At 49.9% G+C, this 23,793-nt stretch overlaps 1 protein-coding gene across 1 annotated transcript in view; it reads right to left on the bottom strand.

Moving 5' to 3' along the window:
* Positions 1-682: 682 nt before the first annotated feature.
* The window catches only part of CACNG2 (calcium voltage-gated channel auxiliary subunit gamma 2), a 114,394-nt gene continuing 91,283 nt past the window's right edge, over positions 683-23,793 (bottom strand). The window contains exons 2-4 of the mRNA XM_066259290.1: positions 14,571-14,654; positions 2,336-2,476; positions 683-1,273 (exon numbers count right to left, since the gene is read on the bottom strand). Coding sequence (XP_066115387.1) covers positions 738-1,273; positions 2,336-2,476; positions 14,571-14,654 — 761 coding nt within the window. The 3' untranslated portion in view covers positions 683-737. The remainder of the gene's footprint in view (positions 1,274-2,335; positions 2,477-14,570; positions 14,655-23,793) is intronic.

The following is a 23,793-nucleotide window of genomic DNA, read 5'->3' as shown; positions in this document are numbered from 1 at the left end:
GACTCTTGGGTCACCTGGAGGCCTGTAATTGCCCCATTGATGCTGGGCGGAGCGGGCTCCCAAGCCAGGAGCTTGCCCAGCATTCCTGGGGCACCCACCCAGAGGCTCCAGGGACCTGGCAGTGACCGAGAAGCTCACCTGGCCCCGGGGCCTCTGAGTCTCCACCCCCACTCACCCAGGGAGGCAGAGCCGCTTGGGGTTAAAAGGAACAGAAAAGTAACTCTCCCAGAGTTTAAAAACACAAACAAACAAGTAACAGAAAGCCCTGATTAAATGCAAAGAACATCCCCCTTCCTTTCTGTTCCTTCTCACTTTTTTGCTTTAATGTTATCTTGGTTCCCTTTTATTTTTTCATTTAAATTGGTTTTTATTAAATGTTAAAATAATGGTACATGGGAAATCATGCATTTTCTTTTAGATTTATTTTCTATTTTTAATTTTTATCCTCTCTTGCTTTTTTTAAAGTTTGTTTTTCCTTTCCTCGTTTATGTTTTTTTTTTCACATTTTCTGTTGTTTGGCTTCTTTGTTCCTCTTATAGTTTGTTCTTTTTTTAGAATTTACTTATGTTTTTCTCTTTTTTTGTTTTTTTGCTTTTGGAAGGTTCCCCCCCCCCTCCCCCCCCCCGTGGATGGTTTGGTTTTCCCCACCCTCCCCCCACCCCCTGACCCACCCCGCGGGCCACGCCCCCACTCTGGGCTCTGCCTGGGACCCGGCAGCTGGCGGAGGCCCGGTGGCTTCATACGGGGGTGGTCCGGCGGTTGGCTGTGTTGGAGTGGAGAGAGTCTTTGTTCTCCTTCTGGATACAGTTGTGAACTTGGAGGAAGCTGTTATCCCTGTCGGAGTTGTAGGTGGCGGTGGGCGTAGTGGCGGCCTTCAGGGGGTCCCTGCTGAGGGTGTACATGGAGATCTCCGTGGACGGCAGGGTGTTGAAGCCCTTGAGGCCCACGGGGGAGGCGTCCCTGGAGTGTGAGGGCTCGGTGGAGCGGGAGCTGGAGCGGCTGCGGCGCTGGTAGCGGTAGCGGTAGCTGGGAATGCGGGTGATGGCGGAGGCCTGGAGGTAGTCCGTGGCGCGGGCTGTGGCCCGTAGCTGTTTGTGCCGGTCGATAAACATGTGCACGGCCAGCACACCGACCATCTCGGCAATGATGAAGGACAGGGCCCCGAAGTAGAAGGACCAGCCGTATGAGTAACTATTCTTTTTGGAGTCGCTCTTGGAGGGGTCTCCCGCATTGGCGGATATGTACACTATGATGCCAATGATGTTACTCAGACCTGTGGGGCACAGGATGGACATGGAGGAGGGGCGGGGCAGAATCAGAGAGAAGGATGTTAATTTCCAAGCAGAATGCCAGGCACTGGACAGTATTAAAGGACAGTTTTGTTTTCACAGTACGTGAATAGGTGAATATATAGGGATATTGGCAAACATCACCTTAATACTTTATTATTCTATTTGGAGAGAGCCACAAAGAGAAGAGCTAATGGGAACAGATATATCGGAAGAGGGGAGAGAAGAGGCACTCTAGAACTATTGAGTAACAATAATTATAGTAGAAATTGTAAATTGTTTAGTGAGCATTTACCCCCTTCCTTTGCTGATAAGTGCTTTTCAAAGGGTTTGCAGGTGAGGAAATGGATCACAAAGGGGTTAAGTAACTTGCTCAAAGCTGCATAGGAGATTTGAAGCTGGTGTATCAGGGAGTTAGGACTGGTTCCTGGAGCCAGACTACTTGGGTTCAAAGCCTTTGGCAAGGTAAACTTAGTCTGAGTTTCCAGATCTGTGGAATGGGGGCAGTGGTAGGCCTTGCTCCTGTAGGGTTGTGGAGTGAATTAATACATGTGAAAGCTGTTAGAGTTTGGGAATGGTTAAGTGCTACTTAAACGTTAGTCATTATTAAGTGGCTCATGCTACATACAGCCAATGTTCTTTTTCTGGAATTGGAAGCAAATGTGACTAGTTATGTAAGAGGGCTGAGAAATGTAGCTTTGGGTGCCTATCCACTTCCACCTGGGTAGGGTAGTGAAGGGAGAGCAGAAGTGAGAGTAGGTCCCGTGCCCTGAGAGGGACGTGGGATTTGAGCGCTTTCCTGAGAGATGGGAAGAAGATGGGCCACTGGGCTAAGGGATGGGGTCCAGGATGTTCCTGGAGGACTCAGTGTGGGGCTCAGGTGGGAGTTCCCCTCAAAATGACCTGTTGCAAGGCCCAGAGATTCCTTTCCTCCCTCCTCTCCTCTCTCTTCCAGGTCCTCCCAGCCAATGAGCACCCAAACCTCAGCCTTCTCCCCACTGGTGGGTCTGGGCTCTGGCCTGCCTGGCTCAGTGGCCTTTCCTTACCTGCAGACACGAAGAAGATGCCGGCACTCAGGATGATGTTGTGTCGAGTCTTGTAGAACTCGCTGGCTGCGATGCAGAGCCCACCCATGAAAAGAAGAATCACACTCAGGATCGGGAAAATGCTCGAGGCCCTCACGGCCCCTGCAGAACAGGGAGGTTCAGAGAGAGAAAGAGCATGGCTGTGAGACTGAGGCATGCAGGAGGGAAGAGGCGGCAACACACAGGAATGGGGGTTTTATGGACACAGGACCAGAGTGAGGTTGCTTAGCAATACTAGGGCGGAGGGAGGAGGGAGCGAGAGCAGGCCACTGCCCAGCTCACAACCCTTCAGAGGCTTGTCTCTGCCTACAGGCCCAAAGTTGAGTGCCTGTTGAGGCCCACAGGGTCCTGTGTGACTTAGCCTCTGCCCAGCTCCAGCCGCATTCCTGTGTTCCCTTTTGTCCAGCCGCAGCACACTTCTCATGTCCTGTCATCGCATGCTGCTGACTTTGATGTACTGAGCTTTTTTACTAGAATGTTTTTCCTACTTTTTTTTTTTTTTTTTTTTTAACAGAGACAGAGAGTCAGAGAGAGGGACAGATAGGGAGACAGACAGGCAGGAACAAAGAGAGATGAGAAGCATCAATCATCAGTTTTTTGTTGCAACACCTTAGTTGTTCATTGATTGCTTTCTCATATGTGCCTTGGCCGTGGGGCTATAGCAGACCGAGTAACCCCTTGCTCAAGCCAGCGACCTTGGGTCCAAGCTAGTGAGCTTTGCTCAAACCAGATGAGCCCGCACTCAAGCTGGTGACCTCGGGTTCTCAAACCTTGGTCCTCCACATCCCAGTTCGACACTCTAGCCACTGTGCCACTGCCCGGTCAGGCCCTGCTCTTTTTCACTCAGCAAACTTCTGTTCATCCTTCAAAATTCAACTCAAAGCTTCCTTGTCTATAAAGCCTTCACTGACATCCTTAGGCAAAGTTTTTAGCTCCTTCCTCTGCTCTTTGGGGTACTTGGGGCACATTAAGAGGCAGTGATTTGTGGTTAGGGAACCACATGGCCTGGATTTGGGATTTGAATCTGGCTTTAGCATTTATTGGCTGTGTAAGTTTAGGTAAATTATCTCACTTCTCTGTGCCTCAATTTCCTCATCTGTAAAACTGCCTCCTAAGATTGTTGTGAGGATTAGATGAGGTGGTTCTGACAATGCACTTAGATAAGTCTTTGAGGGCATACAGTAAACATTTGATGAATGATAGTATCCAGGTGGGCATGTATGGGGTGAACCCTCGCTGGGTAAGAGGATGAGGGTGTAGGGTAGAGGGCAGCTGAGTTACTCTGCATTCTCAGCACCGTGTCCCCCCAAGGCAGGGACAGGGGTGCCTCCTCCTCAAACCTGAGCAGATGTTCTCTCCCTGCATCGTTTCTATGATAAGGCACTGTATCCCCAACCTGACCCCTCCACCCCTCTACACCTGCACGCGCACACGTGTGTGCCTGCACATGCACACTCACAGCTACCTGCATTCCCATCCTGAGCACACAGGGTCGGTGAGAGCTTATTGAAGACCCAGGAGAGAGAGAATGTTTGTTAAGCACCCACTCTGTGCCAGGTTTTGAGTGGATAGCTAACATACATTATATAATATAATTCTCATAACAGCCCTTCAGGGTTGTGATTTTAGCTCCAGTTGACAGATGAGAAAACCGAAGTTCAGAGAGGTTGAAGTAAGACCATTCAGCTAGTGAGTCAGAATGGGGATTTTGCAGTTAGTCTCATGTGAGTTCAAATCCTAGCTTTGTCACTTACTATGTGTGTGACCTTGGGCAAGAGTCCTTACCTCTCTAAGTCTCAGTTTCCCCATCCCGTAAAGTGGGAAGAACACTAATAATATCTGGCTCGCAGGACTGTTGTAAGGCCCTACTGCTCTTGAAATAAAGATAAGCTCAGAGCATGATCCACAAGGATCTCTGGGTCATGCTCTGAGTTTACCTTTATCTCAAGAGCAGTGGGAAACATTAACGGGCTCAAAGCAGGCAGAACTGTCACAAACTGGTTTGCATCTTAAGCACGTGGGGCCAAGGGTGGCTTCAGTGCACCAGTGAGAAGGCTATTGCAGCTAACCAGACAAGCTTAGATGCTTAGACTAGGGTGGGTGCGGAAGGTATGGGCGGAGGTGGGTGGGTTTGAGGGATGTTGAAGAGGTGAGTTAAGGCTTGGTGATGGGTGGATAAGAGAGTGGTTTCGAGGATAACTTCTCGTTCTCAGATGTGCCAGCTGGATGGATAAAACTGCTTGTGAGACAGGATCAAGCTTAAGGAGTGAGGAGAGGAAGAGCAAGGTTTGGTTTGGCTCATGCTGAGTTTGAGGTAGTTTGCGAGCGTGAGTGTGGAGTGTGGAAGGGAATTGGATGTGCAGGTTTGGGGCACAGACGTGTGGGTTGAGCTGAAGCTGTAAATGGCGGGAGTCACATAACTGAGCACAGAGGAGTCCCCCATGGAAGAATAATGTTTAGTGACCAGCTTGGGAAGACCTTGGGCAAATCTCGTGGTGTCCCTGGACCTCTATTTCCTCATCTGTAAAATAGGGATGGAAATTCAATCTCAGCCGATCTCACGGGGTTACAGGTAACTAGGAAGAAGAATGTTGGAAGCTTTTGAAAATGCAGAATGTTGATAAATTATAAACAATTTATTATTTTCTGTGTCAGTGACAGAAATGAGTGTCATTAGTAACCAAGAGGGAATGACATTTTACCTTCTGGATGGGGTGCTCTAAGCAAAAAATTCTATACTAATCCTTTTTTGAGTCAAATTCTGTAGACAAATCATTTCACCATCTAGTGCCCCAGTGTGCCCTAACACCTATGGCCATCCTGCTGTGAATCCATCTTCATGGGGCCACAGTTGGAGGATGGGGCAGATGTCTGAGCATGAAGTTTCCTCACTCAGTCAGGCAGAGGAGGAGGGGGGTGCTCTGTGGGGTAGGAGTGGTGGGAGGGCAGGCCCAGGCCTCTTTGCCTGTCTCTCCACAGAACCCAGGCAGAGGTGGGATTCAGCCGGTTTGCATAGGTTCAGTAGAACCCATACCAAACTTTTTGTTGAGTTTGGTGTACTGGTTGTTAAAATGGCACTTGTAATCAGGATTCTTTCTAAGATGGGTGCCTGGGCAGCCGCCCAATGTGGAAATCACAAATTTTTATTCCTTACTCTTTTTTAACGTTTATTTGTGCAACAGTGTATTCTAAGTGTTCGTAGTAATGTTTATTCTGTCTATAGGTGAAAAAAATTGCAAGTGAGGACACCAATCAAGAAGCAATATGTCCTGACCAGGTGGTGGTGCAGTGGATAGAGCGTCGGCCTGGGACGCAGAGGACCCAGGTTTGAAACCCTGAGGTCATTGGCTTGAGTGTGGGCTCATTCGGCTTGAGCATGGGCTCACCAGCTTGAGTGTGGGATCATAGTTATGATCCCATGGTCACTGGCTTGAGCAAGGGTTCACTGGTTTGGCTGGAGCCCACCACCCCCATCAAGGCACATATGAGAAAGCAATCAATAAACAACTAAGGTGCCACAACAAAGAATCGATGCTTCTTATCTCTCTCCCTTTCTGTCTGTCCCTCTCTCTGTCTCTCTTGCTAAAAAAACCAAAAAACAAAAAAAAGCAGAAGAAGATGTACTATAGAAATATCTTAAATAACAGTTTTGTTGTTTTTGTCAGGCATTATTTAATATTTTTTCATTAATATTTTAAAACTCTTAAAACAATCTAGTTTTGTGTACCTCTTTTATTCTTATTTAAGTATTAAATGCATGAAATAATAAACTACCTTTTGGTATATCGTTTTTTTATACTTAAAATGATCATTAGGGCAGAGAACCAGTTGTTAAATTACTTGAACCCCAGCACTGAGCCCAGGCACAGGCTTCCCTTCTGTAGGTCCAGGTCTGCACTCTGAGGGGTTGGACTATATGATCTTCAAGGTTCTCTGTCCTCCAAGGCCTCCCCTCAGGCAGACTAGCCTGCTGTCAGGGGTGCAAGTCGTGGCCTTTAATCAAAACAGTTGTCATGATCAGATATAGGGAGGGTGGGTCCTGGTTTTGTGGGCACGGTGTTAAGCTCTTTATGCCTGTTGTCCCATTTGGGATTTGATCCTTTCTAATGGGTTGGGAGGAGCTTCTAGGCTCTTGGGCATCTCTCCCTCCACCCTTCCACACTGTGCTGGATAGGGAAGCCACTGACTGTGAAATGGGGTGGGCCGCAGCAAAAGCATGTGTGAGTGTGTGTGTGACAGTGTGTGAGTGTGGGAGTATGGGGGAGATGAGAGAGAAGGAGAGAGAAAAGAAGGAAGAAGGAGAGGAAGGGGGAGGGAGAGAGAGAAGGGGTTATTGGAGAGGAGAGAAAGACCTCAGAGCATGAGGAAGAGGGAAAAGAAGATGGTGGGTGAGGGGAAGAGAGAGAAGTCAAGAGTGGTGACTGGCTCATCCTGGCTCGCTCACTGTCTTTGTGGCCTCTGTGCCTCCCCTTTCTCATCTGTATAATGGGGACACCAGTAGTACCTACCTCTCAGGGTGTTTGTGCAAATAATGAAGATAATGTATAAAAGTGCCAGGCCTGGCACAGACACTGTCAGGTGTCCAATGAATGTTTGCTACATGTAATGACATATGAGTGTCCTTCGGGAGCGCCATCTGTGCAGGTCCTGGGTGCTTTCCCAGTTCCTGTGTCTCTGGGGTTGGTGAGCAGCTACAGGGCTCAGGAGAGAGTCAGCCTGAGTGCCTCTCACTAGCGGTGTCTCCTGCCCTCCCTGAGCCTCAGTTGTCTCCTGTGCTGAAGGGAGAGGGTCGGACCCCTGGCTCAGAGGGCTGCAGTGAGGGGTCATGAGTGAACACATCTCAAGCAATTAGAACAGGGCCCGGTACCCGATGAGCACCGGGGGATGTTGGTTCTCCCCACGGCAGAGCATGTTTTTGCTGCTCCTCCCGGGCCTGTGGTTACCCGGTTGGTGTTGGTTAAAGTGTAGGTTGTGACTCATGAGTAGCTTGTGACGTCAGCATGGTGGCTGCAGCAAGGACAGAATAGAGACTGCCGTCGTATGCGAGTGGGCCAAGGTAGGCACCGTGTTGTGAGACGTTGGCTCTGCGTGTGTGGAGTGCGTGAGCGCCAGCTGCAGCTTAGGAGGTTCCCTGACTGCAAGATTTGGTCACAATTTTAGCCACGCTGACTGACCATGATGACTTCTGGTGGGAATGTCTCTCTAAACAATTTTGCTGGAAGGGGCTGCCAGGCTGGAAGCCTGGAATAAACATTCACTTGGCCCTGCATAACCTGCCGGGAGGCAGGTGGCATCTCAGAAAGTGTGCTGGGCTAGGTTAAGTCATTTTATCTCTCTGGGCCTCAATATTCCCTCATCTGTAAAGCAGGAGGTTGGGACTGTGTGTAGCACCAGCATTCTAGGAGCGGGGAGGATGTGTTGCTGTGTTTCTAAGCTCTTACTTGAAGGAGAGGAGCGATAGACTTCTTTCACATGTCCCACCGGGCAGCTGGGGAGCCCTGACAAAGCACCAGCCTAGCCCTTGTCTCACTGCGTCCTCAGAGTCCCTGTTGGACTGGTATTCATCCAGGCTCAGAGAAGTTGAGTAATTTGTTCAAGGCTGCAGAATTAAGACCTCACTTTGAATTCAGGTCCTTTCACTCTAAATCTCAAGCTCAGACCTTGACACCTGGTATTCTCCATACCTCCCACACTTAGGTACCTAGGAAATCTCTCAGTGCCTGCAGGGACTGGCAGAGGGGGTGGTGAAGGGGGGATACGGAGGGGCGTTCTCCAAGGCTGGGAAGGGTGGCTTTGGCTCAGCTTCAGACCCAGCGTCCACCTTGGTCCTCATTCTGGGAAAAGGGTGAATATGCCAGGGGCACTAGGGAAGGTGGGTTCTTGTTTGTTTATTCAGCAGACATATCCTGCGCCTGACTGGGGACAGGCCTTCTGCTGGGTTGGGTGGGGGTTAGGGAGAACTCTATTTGAAGCTACTCAGAGGAGTATTTGTTCACAGTTCAGGGGGGGAGAAGAATCCACATCAGAAATTATGACATGCAGGTTGGCAAACACAGTGGTCACCTCCCTGCAACCCAGCCTCCTCTTACATTCCCAGCCTCAGAGAGGGGCAGCACTGCTCACTGTCTCTCAGTCAGGACTCCTAGATGTCTGTGAGTCCTCTCTCTCCCACCTCTCTGCATCCAGGCTGTCAATACGTCCTGCTGGCTCTGCCTTCAAATACATCCAGGATCAGACTCCTTCTCAAACCCCGTTCCAACTCCCACCCCAGTCCCCCCACCTGCATTTCTAGCCTGGATTATGGCTATCATCTCCTGGACTCCCTGCTCCTGCTCAGACCCCACAGTCAGTCCTCCAGCAGACGCAGAGAGAAGCAGCAGTTAGCGCAGATGTTTGTCCTCACCATTGCTGTGCTCAGAACATTGCGAGGTCCCATCTCAGAGTAAAACTGAGGCCGACAAATCCTGGCCTCCCACCTGCCTGCTTACGCCCTCTGCCTAACCACGTGGCCTCCTGGTTGTTTCTGAGCATGCCCGCTTCCGACACTTGGCAATAGCTATTCCCTCTGCCAAGCATGCTCTTCCCAGTATACCTGCAGGACCAGACAGATTCCCTCACCTGCTTTAGATCTCCTTCCTTTCTGACCACGCCACTGAAAACTGAAGCCCTCTTTTTGGACACGCCCTCTCCCTTCCTTGCTCAATTATAGCCTTTGTACTTTTCACTGTATAATATATGCAACAATAATGGCTAATGCTTACCTAGTGCTAGTGCCTGCTACAATTGAGGCTGGTCTGAAGAATTGTCTTATATTAACTCATTTAAGCATCATTACAACACTGGGAAAGTACCAATAACCACCATCTCCATTGTGAGGAATCTGAGGCCAAGGAAGTGGCAGAGTCAGATTTGAACCCAGGCAATGTGTGCTAAAGCCTGCTGTTATGTTCTCCTGCCTCCTGTTGTGTCCTAGCTCAGTAAATTTATCCTCCAAATAAGCCTCGTGCCAGTCTTCCCAGCCTCAGAAGCTTTTCACTTCCCCTTTCTTGCAGGTGTCTGCTCCTAGTCTTAACCAGCCCCGGGAACTTTCTTCCTGCTTGTGTGGTTAAATACTCTTGGGTGGTCGTTTAATCTTTGGGAAGGTGTAAACTCCTAGTTCAAGTATAATCAAATGAGGCCTCTCTTGGTGGGGAGGGGCAGGCCCTAACCAGAGCCCTCCCTCCCCTCCCCTTCTATTCACTTCTGGCTCTGCAAAAAGAGTGTTTGACACAGTAAGGCCCTGTTACTGCAGCTGTGTTGTGTGTATGTGCATGTGCATGTGTGACCTCTTGGTGTCATTCCAATGGGACCCCTCCATTCCCCCTGGACAGAGTGTGTCAGGGACATCCCATCAGCTCCAGCCCCAGGAGAGCCAGACCCCACCCGGTAGTCCTGGGCTACAGGTGGCTGCAATACAGTTGATTTTGGGGTCTAGCACGCAGAAGGTGCCTAATACATGACTGGAAGGGAGCTCATTTCCTCTGATCTTCTTCCCCTGCTTCGAATCACATTGGGACAGCTGGGTGATACCACTCCCATTTCCTGGACCTAACACACACATGCACACAAACACTCACCATGCAGGGACCCACATGCACACAAGCAGACATGTGCAAACACACAGGCACTTACCCATTCAGACAGGCAGACACTCAGACTAATGGACATGCAGGCACGGAAAGACATAGAACACATTGCCCCATAATTGAATGAATGAATGAATGAATGAATGAATGAATGAATGAATAAATACATGTGAATCTCCAGGGACATGCGCACGAGCGTGTGCGTGCACGCACATACACACACACACACACACAGCACACAATATAATCTGCTTCTAAGTGGTCTTTCAAACTTGATATGTATAAAAGTGGGGGAAGAAGGAAGGCCTGGGACAGGAACAAGGAAAAGAGGGTATTTCAGACCCTTGACCAACTGCATCTCACAATTCTACTAATTGGTAGGCAATTTTCTACTTTTACAGATGGGGAGACTAGGTTCTTAGAGGTGAAAGCACCAGGCAGATCAGGGGCTGAGCTGTCCCTTGACCTCAGGTCTGCTGGATACCAAGAAGGAGCCAGGGCCCCTGGGCAGCTCAGATCTCTTTTGGTCTCCTGAATACCAGGATAGTTGGCCCCAAAGACCCAGGAAAAAACATTTAGAGGTTCCTCGGGAGCTCTGGCTCTGCCTGGCAGGGCCTGCAGTCCCACACTTACACATGTTTATACTTTCGTTTGTTCCAGATATTGTGGCCCTATGCCAGGCTCTGTGCTGGGCACTGGGGAGTCAGAGGTGGTTCAGAACAGATCCTGCCCTTAAGGTGAGCAGAGTCCAGTGGATCCTGGCCACAGGAGGAGTGCCAGTGTCCTTCCTGGAGCCTACCCAGCCTGTCCCCCTGCCCCTCTGATTCTGAGGCAGGCTGAGGGCAAAGGGTCAGAGCCAAAGATGCCTGGTCTGGGCACACAGGGCTCTGGTGCCTCTCTTTGCTGAGCCCATTTGTACCTTCCTGGATCCCCCACCCCTGAGACCCCTGTCCATCCTCACAGTCTTCTACTGTCCTCTGGAAACCCAGCAGTGTCCTGTCCCACTGCCCACCATAATCACCAGGCCACCTCTAGCCCTGTCAGCTCTGCCTCCCAAACAGCATCTCACTCTCACTACCACCACAGCCACGATGGTCCCAGCCGCCATTGCCTCTTACCAGGATGGCTGCCACAGCCGTCATCTGGTCTCCCTGCCTTCCTGAGTATCCCTTTGCGATCCCCTGCCTCCCCTACAGCAGCCAGCATTGACCTTCCAGATCAGTGCCCCTGCTCGTGGCTCCCTTCACAGTCGGAGTGAGATCCACTTTCTTCCTAACAGGACTGGGCTCCTCTGCTCATGGATGCCCTCCGTGCACCCCCCGGGCTCTGATCTGCAAACATACTGCCTTGTTCCTGCCTTAATAAGATCTTTGCTCTTGCCATTCCCTCCTCAGATCCTTGCTTCCCCAAACTCATCTTAGCTCCTTCATTTAGAGAAGCTGTTCTGACCCCCCCATCTAGGTAACACGCCTCTCTGCCCTGGGCCTGCCCCCTCCCTCTCCACTCTTCACCCATCTCTTCTCCGCGCTTTGAAACTATGCAGGGGGTAGTTTTCACTTGCTATTGCTTGTTTCTTCCACTGGGATGTAACTTTCATGGAGGCCCCCTCTTTCTTTGGATCCCCTTAACTGACAACAGTGCCCTGCACATAGTGAGTGCTTAGTGTATGACTCATGAATGAATGAACAAACAAACAAACGAATGAATGCTTCTAGAGCCCAGGTCTCAGCTTTGGTGCTGCTTCTCTAGGGACCCCTTCTAGAATGGCCTCCTTCAGGCTGGGTTAGGACCCATGCTCTCCTGCACTCCACACTTCCTTCTAGCTCATGTCATGGCATAACACCTTACATTCATGGGTCTATCTCCAGACAGTGAGTCCTCAGGGACAGGGGTGGCTTCTTAGGTTCTCACAGCCTCCTGTGTGGCAGGTGCATCGTGCAGATAGGTTTAACAGACTTGAATAGAGAGCTGACTCAGGCTCTACCCACTCAGATGCAGCCCCGCCTACCTTTCATTATAGCTCTGACTACCTCAGGAGAAGCCGGGCAAACCTCCCTGGGCCCCAGCTCTGTCCACCTCAGTGGGGCAGAGGATCCTTCAAGAATGATCCCTGTCTTCTAGCTTCTCTAGTCAACTAGATTAGAGCTTAATAATGATAGGAACTCGCATCTTCCAGCTTTAAACAATTACTTTTATTGTCTAGCCCAAGATTAGCATATTACAGATCAGGGGTCAGCAAATTATGCCAAATGCATCCTCCTGCCTGTTTTGTAAGTAGTTAAGTTTCATTGGAGCACAGCCACAACTAATTTGCTTCCATATTGTCTTTGTTGCCACTGTGCAACAAGGGTAGTTGAGTAGTTGGGACAGACTATAGTTTGCAAAGCCTAAAATAAACAGGAAATGTTTGCTGACCTCCTATTATAGATGCTCAGAAATATTGTTGTATTAAGTCAACTCAGACACTCGGATCTTGCACTGCTAATATATGTTCAAGTCTTTTGTCCAGGGATGCCAAAATGAGCCAATTACTAAGTTCTTCTATCTTTAAGAATAAAGAATGGGCCCTGGCCGGTTGGCTCAGTGGTAGAGCATCGGCCTGGCGTGCAGAGGTCCCGGGTTCGATTCCCGGCCAGGGCACACAGGAGAAGCGCCCATCTGCTTCTCCACCCCTCCCCCTCTCCTTCCTCTCTGTCTCTCTCTTCCCCTCCCGCAGCCAAGGCTCCATTGGAGCAAAGATGGCCCGGGCGCTGAGGATGGCTTTGTGGCCTCTGTGTCAGGCGCTAGACTGGCTCTGGTTGTAACAGAGCAGCCCCCTGGATGGGCAGAGCATCCCCCCCTGGTGGGCATGCCGGGTGGATCCCGGTAGGGCGCATGCGGGAGTCTGTCTGACTGTCTCTCCCTGTTTCCAACTTCAGAAAAATGCAAAAAAAAAAAAAAAAAAAAAAAAAAGAATAAAGAAATGGAGATATAGAGTAGGTAGGAATAGTCACTGAAGAAACCTATATCTTTCCTTTACTTAACAAACAGCATTGACCAAGCATCTACTGTATTCCAGGAACTGTTCTAGGCACAGCAGAGAATGAGACTGTTTCTGCGATAAGCGTTTGGTGTCTAGCTGATAAAGTATTACACCCTCGCTGTGCTCGACCAGTGTGGCTGTGGGTGTGGGGCTCCCCCTACCACTTCTGTGTGCAGGCTGCATGTCTGCCGTGTGGGTCTCCCAGTCCAGCTGTTTCTCTGAGGGTCCTCCCCACCTGGCTGTGTGCCTCATGGTCTCCCTAGGGCCACAGACTGTGTCTCATTCATTCATCTTGATTTCTTCAGCCCTGAGCACAGGGTCTAGCATCAGAAGGTGCTCAATCTGCCTTCACACCACTGCCAAACTTTTTTGTGAGCCCCAGACATGGTAACAGGGAACACAACCAGGCCCTTCAGGAATTCCAGTTAAAAGCAGCGTCTTGCAGGAATTCATTAAAAAAAAAAAGCGATGAGCATTGTAAGATATTTTCTCTCCTTTAAAAAGAAATCTATAAATTGTACCATGTTCCCTGCCTTTCTCTTCCCAATTGCCTGGCTGACTTCATGTTCCATGGAGTTTTCAATGAAACCCAGATTCCAGGCTGACCTGAGATTTGGTTTGATGTGAGGAATAATTATTGAAAGAGACAGGTGATCCATATAATAAAATGCCTCCTACATTTTTCATAATAGTGATCTGAGGGTGGTGCTAATCACTCCACTGCGGGGAGGGAAGGGGCAGAGGGGTGCTCCTGGGAGGAGAGGAGAGCTCTGGAAGAGCGGGCCTGAGAGCCTCAAGCAGAGCCTGAAGCCACTCCTGCTCTGGGCGGCTTTGCTGTCCCGAGTGTCAAGGACCCTCAGCCCTGTTCTTGGAAATCCCTTTCTCAAGGAACATTTCATCTTGTTAGTTTTTGCCGAATCTTGGGAAATTTCCTCTGGGACTCAAATGCTGTCTCTTGATAGGTATGTCTCAGGTGGATTTAAGATCTCAGCTATTACATCAGGTTTTAACTGTGACTTGACAAGTGGTGGAAGAGAAAGACTCTCATTTATTGTTTCAGTAGAAATTCTAATCTGGCACTGCCTGAAGAATTTCCTCATTCAGCTATTCAGGAAATGTTTACTGAGGGCACTGGGCTGAAAATATAATACAAACAAGATAGGAAGAGCCCCTGGCCTGGCAGTGTTGGTTAGGACCATGCGGGAAATGGTTGCTCTAGTAGGCAAGGACCCCACAGCATGGAAAAACTGTTGTGCTCTGGTAATCTGTTTAAGGACATGGAGGACTTCTTGGAAGAGATAACACTTCAGCTGAGAGCTGGAGGATGAGTAGGAGTTTGCTCTACAGAGAAGAGGGGGGAAGGTGTTGTGGGCAGAGGGACCCAAGCATGAAGGTATGGCCCCTGGCCAGGAGGAAAGGAGAGAGGCTCAGCGTTTCCCTGCCCTCTGCTGAGACAAGGAACCTCAAGATAGTGCGGGTCTTTGGAGCTCTGAAGTTTGGAGAGCAGAATGCATCACCAGGAAGGAGATAAAAAATTACATGCACTCACGAAGGAAATATTCTGCTGTGTCAGCTTCATAATCTGCGTCCTCTGGGAAGTGATCAATTTGCTTGCAGAGACCTTTGAAGTTCCCTGGAAAACAAGGGGAGATAGAACACATGAGACATCATAGTTTCTGGAACTCGGTGCTCACTGGCCTCTTCTTGACTTCTCACTCTTCTGAAGCTGGCTAAGCCCTCTCCCTCACCCTGGAAGGAAGGCATTGCTTTGTCTGTTTGGATGCCCTCCTGGGGAATCAAACACGCCCCTCCCCGGCAGTGCTGCTGTGAGGATCTAAGGCCTAAGACTTCAAAACTCAGCCTCCCACCCCTTCATAGAGGCTTCTAAGGATTAATTGAAGCTTGGAGGATGATGGAGTTTTGATTCAGGGCTGGGAACCAACACTAAGGAGGCCCATGAACAATGAACCGGTTACCTGTGGCTGCTTCTGTGCCCCAGTTCAGCCAGAAGTCACTCTGCAATTTGCATGAGAGAAAGCAGATAGCTTTCCCAAGAAGGCAGACCCCAGGCTGATGCTGACAAACATTCCCACAGCAATTTAGATGAGCTTGCAAAGCACCATCCCATCTGCAGTGGCATGGAATTCACAGCTCCCAGCCCCCAAGAGCGTTGAAATCCAGGGAATGAGCCCCCATTGGGGACTGGGCCCTCTGCCTGGCCTTTTTTTTTTTTTTTTTGTATTTTTCTGAAGCTGGAAACGGGGAGAGACAGTCAGACAGACTCCTGCATGCGCCCGACCAGGATCCACCCGGCACACCCACCAGGGGCAACGATCTGCCCACCAGGGGGCGATGCTCTGCCCCTCTGTGGGCGTCGCTCTGCCGTGACCAGAGCCATTCTAGCGCCTGGGGCAGAGGCCAAGGAGCCATCCCCAGAGCCCGGGCCATCTTTGCTCCAATGGAGCCTTGGCTGCGGGAGGGGAAGAGAGAGACAGAGAGGAAGGAGGGGGGCGGTGAAGAAGCAAATGGGCGCTTCTCCTGTGTGCCCTGGTCGGGAATCGAACCCAGGTCCCCTGCACGCCAGACCGACTCTCTACCGCTGAGCCAACTGGCCAGGGCCTCTGCCTAGCTTTTGGACTAGACTCATTTTGGCTTTACCACAGGCCTGTGGGGGGTGTTATTAATTCCATTTTACAGATGAAGAAACTGAGGCTCAGGGGGCTACGTGACTGAATAAGTACTCATGCCAGGAAATGATGGACTCAGGGCTTTTTTTTTTTTTTTTTTTTTTTACAGAGGCAGAGATAGACAGGGACAGACAGACAGGAACGGAGAGAGATGAGAAGCATCAATCATCAGTTTCTCGTTGCGCGTTGCGACTTCTTAGTTGTTCATTGATTGCTCTCTCACATGTGCCTTGACCGCGGGCCTTCAGCAGACCAAGTAACCCCCTGCTGGAGCCAGCGACCTTGGTTCCAAGCTGGTGAGCTCTTTGCTCAAGCCAGATGAGCCCGCGCTCAAGCTGGCGACCTCGGGGTCTCGAACCTGGGTCCTTCCGCATCCCAGTCCGACGCTCTATCCACTGCGCCACCACCCGGTCAGGCGGACTCAGGGCTTTTGATTCTAAATATTTGCTCGGTGATAGGTAAGAACCAGCTGCGGTGAAAACCCCTACGCAATGCCACAGCAGCCCTCCCCTCCCCAGCAGTCACTAGTGAATGAGTGAGCTACGCAATGCAATCTCCATGAAAATAGAGGTGTGGGGCAGAAGTTACAGCCGTGTCCACCTCATGACAGCAGGGACTATGTGTCCCCAATACTAGCATAGGTACCACAAATGCGGGCTAACTTTCCCTAAATGAATGACTAACTGGACCTATGCTGGGAGTATGGTGCAGGAGGTGAGAGGCAGGCTCAAGACCTGGACCACTTGGGTCCAGCTCAGCCTCACTGGGATGCCTCAGTTTCCTCATCTGAAAGTGGAGATCATAGGAATTCTGCATTGGCAGGTTGTCATGGGGATTAAATGAGCTGACACATATAAAGTGCTCAGAACAGTGCCTGGCACATTAGTGAGCATGCTTGAGGGCATTGCTGTGAGGGAGAAATGGACTTTGACTATATTCAGCCACTGACATTTGGGATTTTTCTGTTGAAGCAGCTAATATAACCTAATTAATGCAGTGCTCTGTACATGTTAGCAATTTATTTTCCTACAGAATTCTGAGCCTCATATCCCATAAAGAAGGTCTCATTATGTACAATAGAAGTTATTCAGGAATTTTAAAGCATTATAACACAGATCTGTATATACATGTGCATATATAGGGCACTGGTATACTTACATGAAGATGAGTATTTTAGGTATTTCTGGCATTTATTTATTTATTTATTTGAGAGGTGGGGAAGCAGTGAGACAGACTCCCACATGTACCCTGATTGGGATTCACCTGGCAAGCCCCCTACAGGGTGATGCTCTTCCTATCTGAAGCTGCTGCTCTGTTGCTCGACAACTGAACTATTTTAGTGCCTGAGTGAAGCCATAGAGCCATTCTCAGTGCCAGGGCCAACTTGCTCGAACCATTCAAGTCATGGCTGCAGGAGGGTAAGATATATAGAGAGATATATATAGAGAGATGGAGAGAGACAGAGGAAGAGGGAGGGGTGGAGAAGCAGATGGTCACTTCTCCTGTTTTTCCTGACTGGGAATCGAACTCAGGACTTCCACATGCTGGGCTGGCACTCTACTGCTGAGCCAATGGGACAGGGCCAATTTCTGGCTTCTATTCTATGCTACATGTTACAGAGAAAATGGTTGACCCCCCCCCCCTCAGCTCCCGTTCACTGTCTCTGTACCTAATTTACCTCCTTTCCTGACTTCTGCAAAAAAAAATAATTCCCCAGAGCATATTGGAACTTCTGGTAGTTTCACAGAAGTTTTGTAGGGTCCTAAGAGCACAGGGTTTCACCCAAAATGCTCCCATAAGGCAGGTCTCTTTTCTGAGTGTTCTGGGCAGTCCCTCTTCTTACTCCCTCCTTCCCCTGACCTTGCTGTCTTCCAGCTTCTGTCATCCGAGCACATCTCCCCTCTGCCCTCGTGCATCTTGGTCTATTAACAGAAGACCTCAACCTCCCCCTAGTGGCTTCTTCCCTTTTCCAATCGCATACCCCTCTCTCCTGAGAAGTGTCTTCGTATTGGCTGCTAAGAGGATGTAATATCCTCCGAATTGTTAAAGTTACAAATCAATGTGTTCTAAAAGCACTTTGTGAAGCACTTTCATTTTCTCTCAGCTCAATCTGACAAATATTTCATCAGCGCCAACTCTATGCCAGGCACCTTTCTAAGGAAGCCTGCAGGAGGTGAGGTGCAGAGAGTGATCCTGATGTGCCCCAAGTCTCCTAACAAGTTGGGGACAGTGCTCAACCCAAACCAAGGGCTCACAGGCGGAACTTCCGCATCCTTCTTTTAAGGGCTGCACACCTGCACCTGCTCCCCATGCAGCCTGGCTGCCACTCTGACAGGCCTGTCACTCAGCCATCCTTGACTGACCGTTGGCTCCTAGCATGGTGCCTAGCATAAAAGAACAGAGAAGAGATGCTTGTTGAGAGGCTGTACGAAAATAATCAGCTGCCCAGACCTCTCCTGTGAGGTCTAGATCTGGGTATTCAACTGCCCATTTGATGTCTCCTGGTGGATGTCATAAAGGCACCATATGCTCAGCAGGTCCAAACCTGAACTCATGGTCTTTATCTCAAGCCTAGTCTTCTGGAGGCACCAACTAGCTCAGCAAATGCCTCTCCATCACTTCTTGGTGCAAAGTCTAAGCCCAGTTGTCATCGCCAACTCCTCGTCCTCAGTGCAGGTTCCATCCATCATGACATTTGTTGTATTTGCTGCTCAGTGTCTCTCGAACTCATCAATTTCTCTCTATTAACAGCATCACCCACCTCTACACCACCTTCCTTGCTTCCAGGAGGACTGCAATAGCTTCCCTACTGGTCATTTTGCACCCACTCTTGTCCCTCTCTATAGAGTTATCATAGTGATCCTTTGAGAATCAAATCTTATCAAGCCACCTTCGGTTTAAAATACTCAATGACTTTTCCGTGCTCTTAGGGAAAATTCAACATACTTTTTATTTTCTTCTTTTGTTTGAGAGAGAGGGAGAGAGAGAGAGAGAGAGAGAAGAAAGAAGGAGAGGGAGGGAGAGAGACAGAAGGAGGGAGGGGGGACAAGAGGGAGAAGCTCTCGTTGTCCCACTTAGTTGTTCCATTTAGTTGTGCTCTCATTGATTGCTTCCTGTATGTGCCCTGACCAGGGATCGGACTTGCGACCTTGGTGTGCCAGGATGTTACTCTGTCTGCTGAGCCACCTGGCCAGGGTGAAAAGTTTAACATCTTTAACGGGGCCTGACCCAACCACTGTCTGGTCTTACCTCCTATCCACCTCCCTCTCTGTGCACATGCCATCTGAGCCTTCCTTCCACATGTTCCTTCCTACCACAGGATCTTTGCACATGCTGGTTGGTTGCCTGAGCTCCCTCCACATCCTTTGTTGTCTCCTCTCTGTCTCTCTCTACCCTGTTCCCTGCATTGTGCTAGTGGGATGTCTATCACCCTTTTGACTACTCTGTGTTGGGGGAGATGTTAAGGCATGAGTGATGCTGGTGGGAATGTTCCAGTAGAGAAGAGAATTGACCCAGAGAAAGGGGGAGCAATGCAGAAGGAATTGAGGGGAGATGAGGTCCAGGACACAAGAGCAAGGGTGGCCTTTGATGGAGTGAATGACAGTACGTTCACTGCACTAGTTGGGCAGGAGAAACTTGTGAGTAGACATGGTGGGAGCTTGTGACACTTCTCTTCTGGTTGCTTCTGTTTTCTTGATAAAATGGGAAGCAGGATCATCAACTGAGAATGAGGAGGGGGAGGCAGCGTTGGAGATTCGATGAAGGACGAAGGGAGTCAAACTTTCCTCCATGACAGTGGGAGAGAGAATGGACTAGGCTCGAAACAAAGTATGCCTGTTGGTGGCTTCAAGGTCCCTCTTGCGATTCTGTGGTTTCCTCAGGCCCCATTTAGCATGTCGCTGCAGTTTAGCTGGAGGGCTGCCTTTAACCAGGATGGGGGTCTGTGAGATGAGTGTAAGAAGGGCAGAGAGTGATTATGAAAACTGGCAGGGCCTCGGCTGGGTAACAAGGGCAGTGAAAAGATGGTGCGTCGGTGCATCAGAAGCCTGGGGTGGGGGTCAGAGAATTGTCAGAGTCAGGGGCTCATGGGGTGAACCGAAAGGGTGGGCCATGCGAGTCCAAGGGTGGATGCGAAAGCCAGATTGTGGAGTGTGGTTATTGATCACCTCAGGTCAAGTGTAAGGCCATTAACTGAGTGGCTCAGGTTGAAAGGAGGTAGTGATGACATTCAAAGTATTTAGCAACTGGAAAGTTCATCTAAATTAATATATAAGACAAAACTAAAGCTCATTTTTATTTTCTATGTACATCATGTATATATTACAAAACTGCTTACTACGTTAAAATTTGAAGTGTAAATTGATTTATCAAATTGTTCTGATAAGCCCCAAATTACTGGTTGGCTTTTAGAAATCATTGGTGTGATCTTTCAATGATGAGGCACTTAACGCTGAATGGTGGTTCTGTCTCAACCACTATTTGACACAGGGAACCACACCGGCTGCTTTGGGTCCTTCTCTGCTGGAGTGTAGAGTGAGTGCTGAATTTTGGTACTGAATTTTCTCCTAATCTGGTCAGCTAGAGCAGTGGTCCCCAACCTTTTTTGGGCCACGGACTGGTTTAATGTCAGAAAATATTTTCACGGATCCGTCTTTAGGGTGGGACGGATAAATGTATCACGTGACCAAGACAAGCATCAAGAGTGAGTCTTAGACAGATGTAACAGAGGGAATCTGGTCATTTTTTAAAAATAAAACATCATTCAGACTTAAATATAAATAAAATGGAAATAATGTAAGTTATTTATTCTTTCTCTGCAGACTGGTACCAAATGGCCCACGGACAGGTACCGGTCCGCAGTCCGGGGGTTGGGGACCACTGAGCTAGAGGACTTCTCTGGGAAAAGGGCCCTCTTCCTCACACCCCCTGGGGATTGATGGTGCTGGGAGTGGCGGAGTGCGGGCAGTGTGGCGAGGGGAGGGGGAAGCCTCCGAAGTAGTGCTTTCAAGGGCAGTGGTATAAGCACAGCCCGGCCCTGCCACTCAGGCCTGTAGGAAGGATCTTCTCTTCCTGGGCCCTTGACTACCTCTCCATAGGTGTATCTGGGCTGGGCCTCAGGGTTTGTGGAGCTGCAGGGCCTGATGCTCAGGGCTTATCCCTCTACCCATCCTTGGGGAGGAGGGGGAGGAGATGGGGCTTTAGTCCAGCCCCTCCCCCCGCTGCCTAAAAAACCCAGGAGCCACCCCTGCCCAGCCCTCTCCCCAGACTTACTGGGGCTTATTGGTGCCATAGGTAGGAGGTCAGTATTTAATGACCAGAGAGGCAGGACTAGTAAGTACCTGCTGGCTGAGGCAGGGGGTGAGGCCAGGTGCTGGGGGGACCCTCTGCCCAATTGCGAAATCTGCAGGAGGTCTGCCTACAAGAGGAGCCTTGAGCAGGGTGGTGCTAGTTCCTCAAAGAAGGAGGTGTGCTGGGAGGGAATGATGGCTTCGGAACTCTGGTAGAGAAGGCTGGGATGATTTTCGGCGAGGCAGGGAGTTTGGAGAAGAGGCTGAGGAATGGTCTCAAAACAGCAGTGAGGAGCAGCGAGGGTCCTACCATCTCCAGGCCCAGAGGCATGGGCTAAGTGCCTGACACTAGGGTGTGGAGGGAAATCTAACCTGACCCCTGCCCTTCAGGGACACAGTCTGGGGGTGGGGGGAGACAGAAAACACAGAATGTAATGCCTCACATACTATATTAGAGGGATGGATGTACAAGCCTTATGGGAACAGCGTTGTTCAGCTAACATTTATGGAACACCGACTGTATGCAATGCTCTCCCTGTGACCTGCTGAAGACAGAGAAAAATATACTTCCTGTGCCCACAGGACTTGCAGCCTGTGGTGGGGGACAGAGCATAGGTGCTGTGGTGTAGCAGGGTGTGTGCTGTGACAGAGCAAAGCCTGCCTGGGTGCACACAGTAGGTGCATATCTCGGTGTGTCAGTGTGTGGGTGTTGAAACTGGCCTCCTGAGGAGGAGCTGTCTGAGCCGCTCCAGGAGGCGGAGAGGGAGTCAGCCAGGAGAAGCAGGTCGTGTGTGTGTGTGTGTGTGTGTGTGTGTGTGTGTGTGTGTGTGTGTTGGGGTGTGATGAGGAAGTAGTGGAGGGTGAGGAGAGATTCTAGGAAAAGGGGCCAGCAAGAGCAAAGTCAGGGAAGCAGGGAAGTGCTGGGCACACAGGAGGAACAGACTGTCTGGAGGAGGAGGTCTGAGGAAGTATCCCAGGGCAGAGTTGGAGGTAAGTAGTGGAATGCTGGAGCTGGCTTGTACTGGCTCCTGGGAGCTGACCTGGTGTTTTTTCTAACTTATATTAGAAACTTGAAGTCAGCCATGGTGGGAGTATTTGCACCACATGAATTGGCAAATAGTACTTCTCAAGATCCCCTTCACGGCCCAGAGGTCCAGTGGTTACACGTTCACCAGCACACCACTGGATGGAAGGCCATCTTGGGTGAGGGTTCGGCTGATGTGGACATGACATCCTAGTGGGATTGGAGATTTCCAAAAACGTTGGTTCATTTACAGTGCAGGATGGCCGAGCATGAAAGCAGGAGACAGCTGGAGAGGGACAAGGGCCAGATCCCACAGGGGCCTGTGGTCCCAGGTGAACTGCCCACTCCCCCACAGGCATTGGCTTTGAGCATTTGGAGGATAAGGAGAGAGTGTAGGGGAGACTCTCCCTTCATGAACTCTAAGTGATTATTCTGCCAAGGGGCCCAACAGCCACAAAAATCTCTGCCGAACCCCCACTCCAGAAGGGCAGTGATGCTGCACCAACTCCAGAGCTGAGTGACTTCAGGCCAAGTCAAGACAGAAAGGCCAAGGGCTGTGCCTAAGGCTGCTGCAGCTCTGCCTCCGGGAATTTACTGTCTCAGCCTGGAAATTTCAGCTTGCAGGTATTAAGTAGTTTAGGAGGAGGTTTCATCAGCTTTGTAAAAAGCACATTAATATCTCACAACACCAACTGCTGTCTCATGTCTGTGAGATACAATAAGCTCTTCATAAACCTGGTCATTAGGGGCTGCACAGACGCTGTTTTCTTTTCTACTTCTCATGAGCAGTTGTAGGGAGCAGCATGGGAGCCGGGAGGGTGCGGGTGGAGGGGCTGAGGCACCGGGAGGAGGCTGGCTCAGTAATTTTCTAAGTGAAGTAAATGAAGGGTTTGGTGGGAGCTGCTTTCTCTGTGTTTTGAACCCTTTCTGCTCCTGGCTCCTTGCTTTGCTGGCAGGGCCCTCCCTGAAGGCAGGGATTCAGGGAACTTTGAGTGGGTGAGCAATAGCTGGCTTGTCCCTCCTAGAACACCAGCCTCCAGTACAGCCCTGGCACCAGCTGGTGCTTGAGGGTTTGAAACAAGTCTATGTGGTTTGCTCTTTTACCTGTTGTTCACTTTTTCATTCATTTATTCATTCATTGGATTGCTCTGAATGCCTACCATGTACTTGGTCCTGTGCGGACACTGGCTGGGGTTAGAATGGGGTAAGGAGTCTGTTGTGGCTCCTTCCTCTTTTCCCTGAGTCTGCCCTTTCCATTTGCCCTAAGCTGTCACCTCCCAGAGGTCCTGACCCCATAGTGAGCACTTGCTCATACAATCTCCATTGGTATCCTGTCCTCATTCCTATCATTCTTGTCATCACAGCTACTTCTTTAATTCCTTCTATGTGATGTGGGGGAAGAGAATGTACTTTAGACTCAGAAAGATCTGGCTTCTCAGCCTGACTTTACTAGCAATGAGCTGTGTGGCCATGAGCAAGTTATGTGACCTCTCTGTGCCTCAGTTTCCTTAGCTGTAAAAAAGGGATATTAATCTCTGTCAGGTGATTCTGAGGACTCAATGGGATGACAGAAGTGAAGCCCTCTAGTGAGTTTCTAACCCAGAGCAGGCACTTTGTGAATGTTGTTCTTCCTTCTCTTTCTTCTTTAAGAGGCATCTCTTTCGGCAGGCCATTCTTGATTGCCCTGAGCTGGAAAGACTTTTCCCTCCCACAGCTGCTGTGCAGTGCCTCTGGGTTTCGGTGAGTGTAGGAATCAGCGGGGCATCGTGCTAA

Source organism: Saccopteryx bilineata, chromosome 1, assembly GCF_036850765.1.
Source record: "Saccopteryx bilineata isolate mSacBil1 chromosome 1, mSacBil1_pri_phased_curated, whole genome shotgun sequence".
Lineage (NCBI taxonomy): Eukaryota > Metazoa > Chordata > Mammalia > Chiroptera > Emballonuridae > Saccopteryx > Saccopteryx bilineata.
The sequence above is the reverse complement of the archived record's forward strand: the minus strand, read 5'-3'. Positions and strand labels throughout refer to the sequence as shown.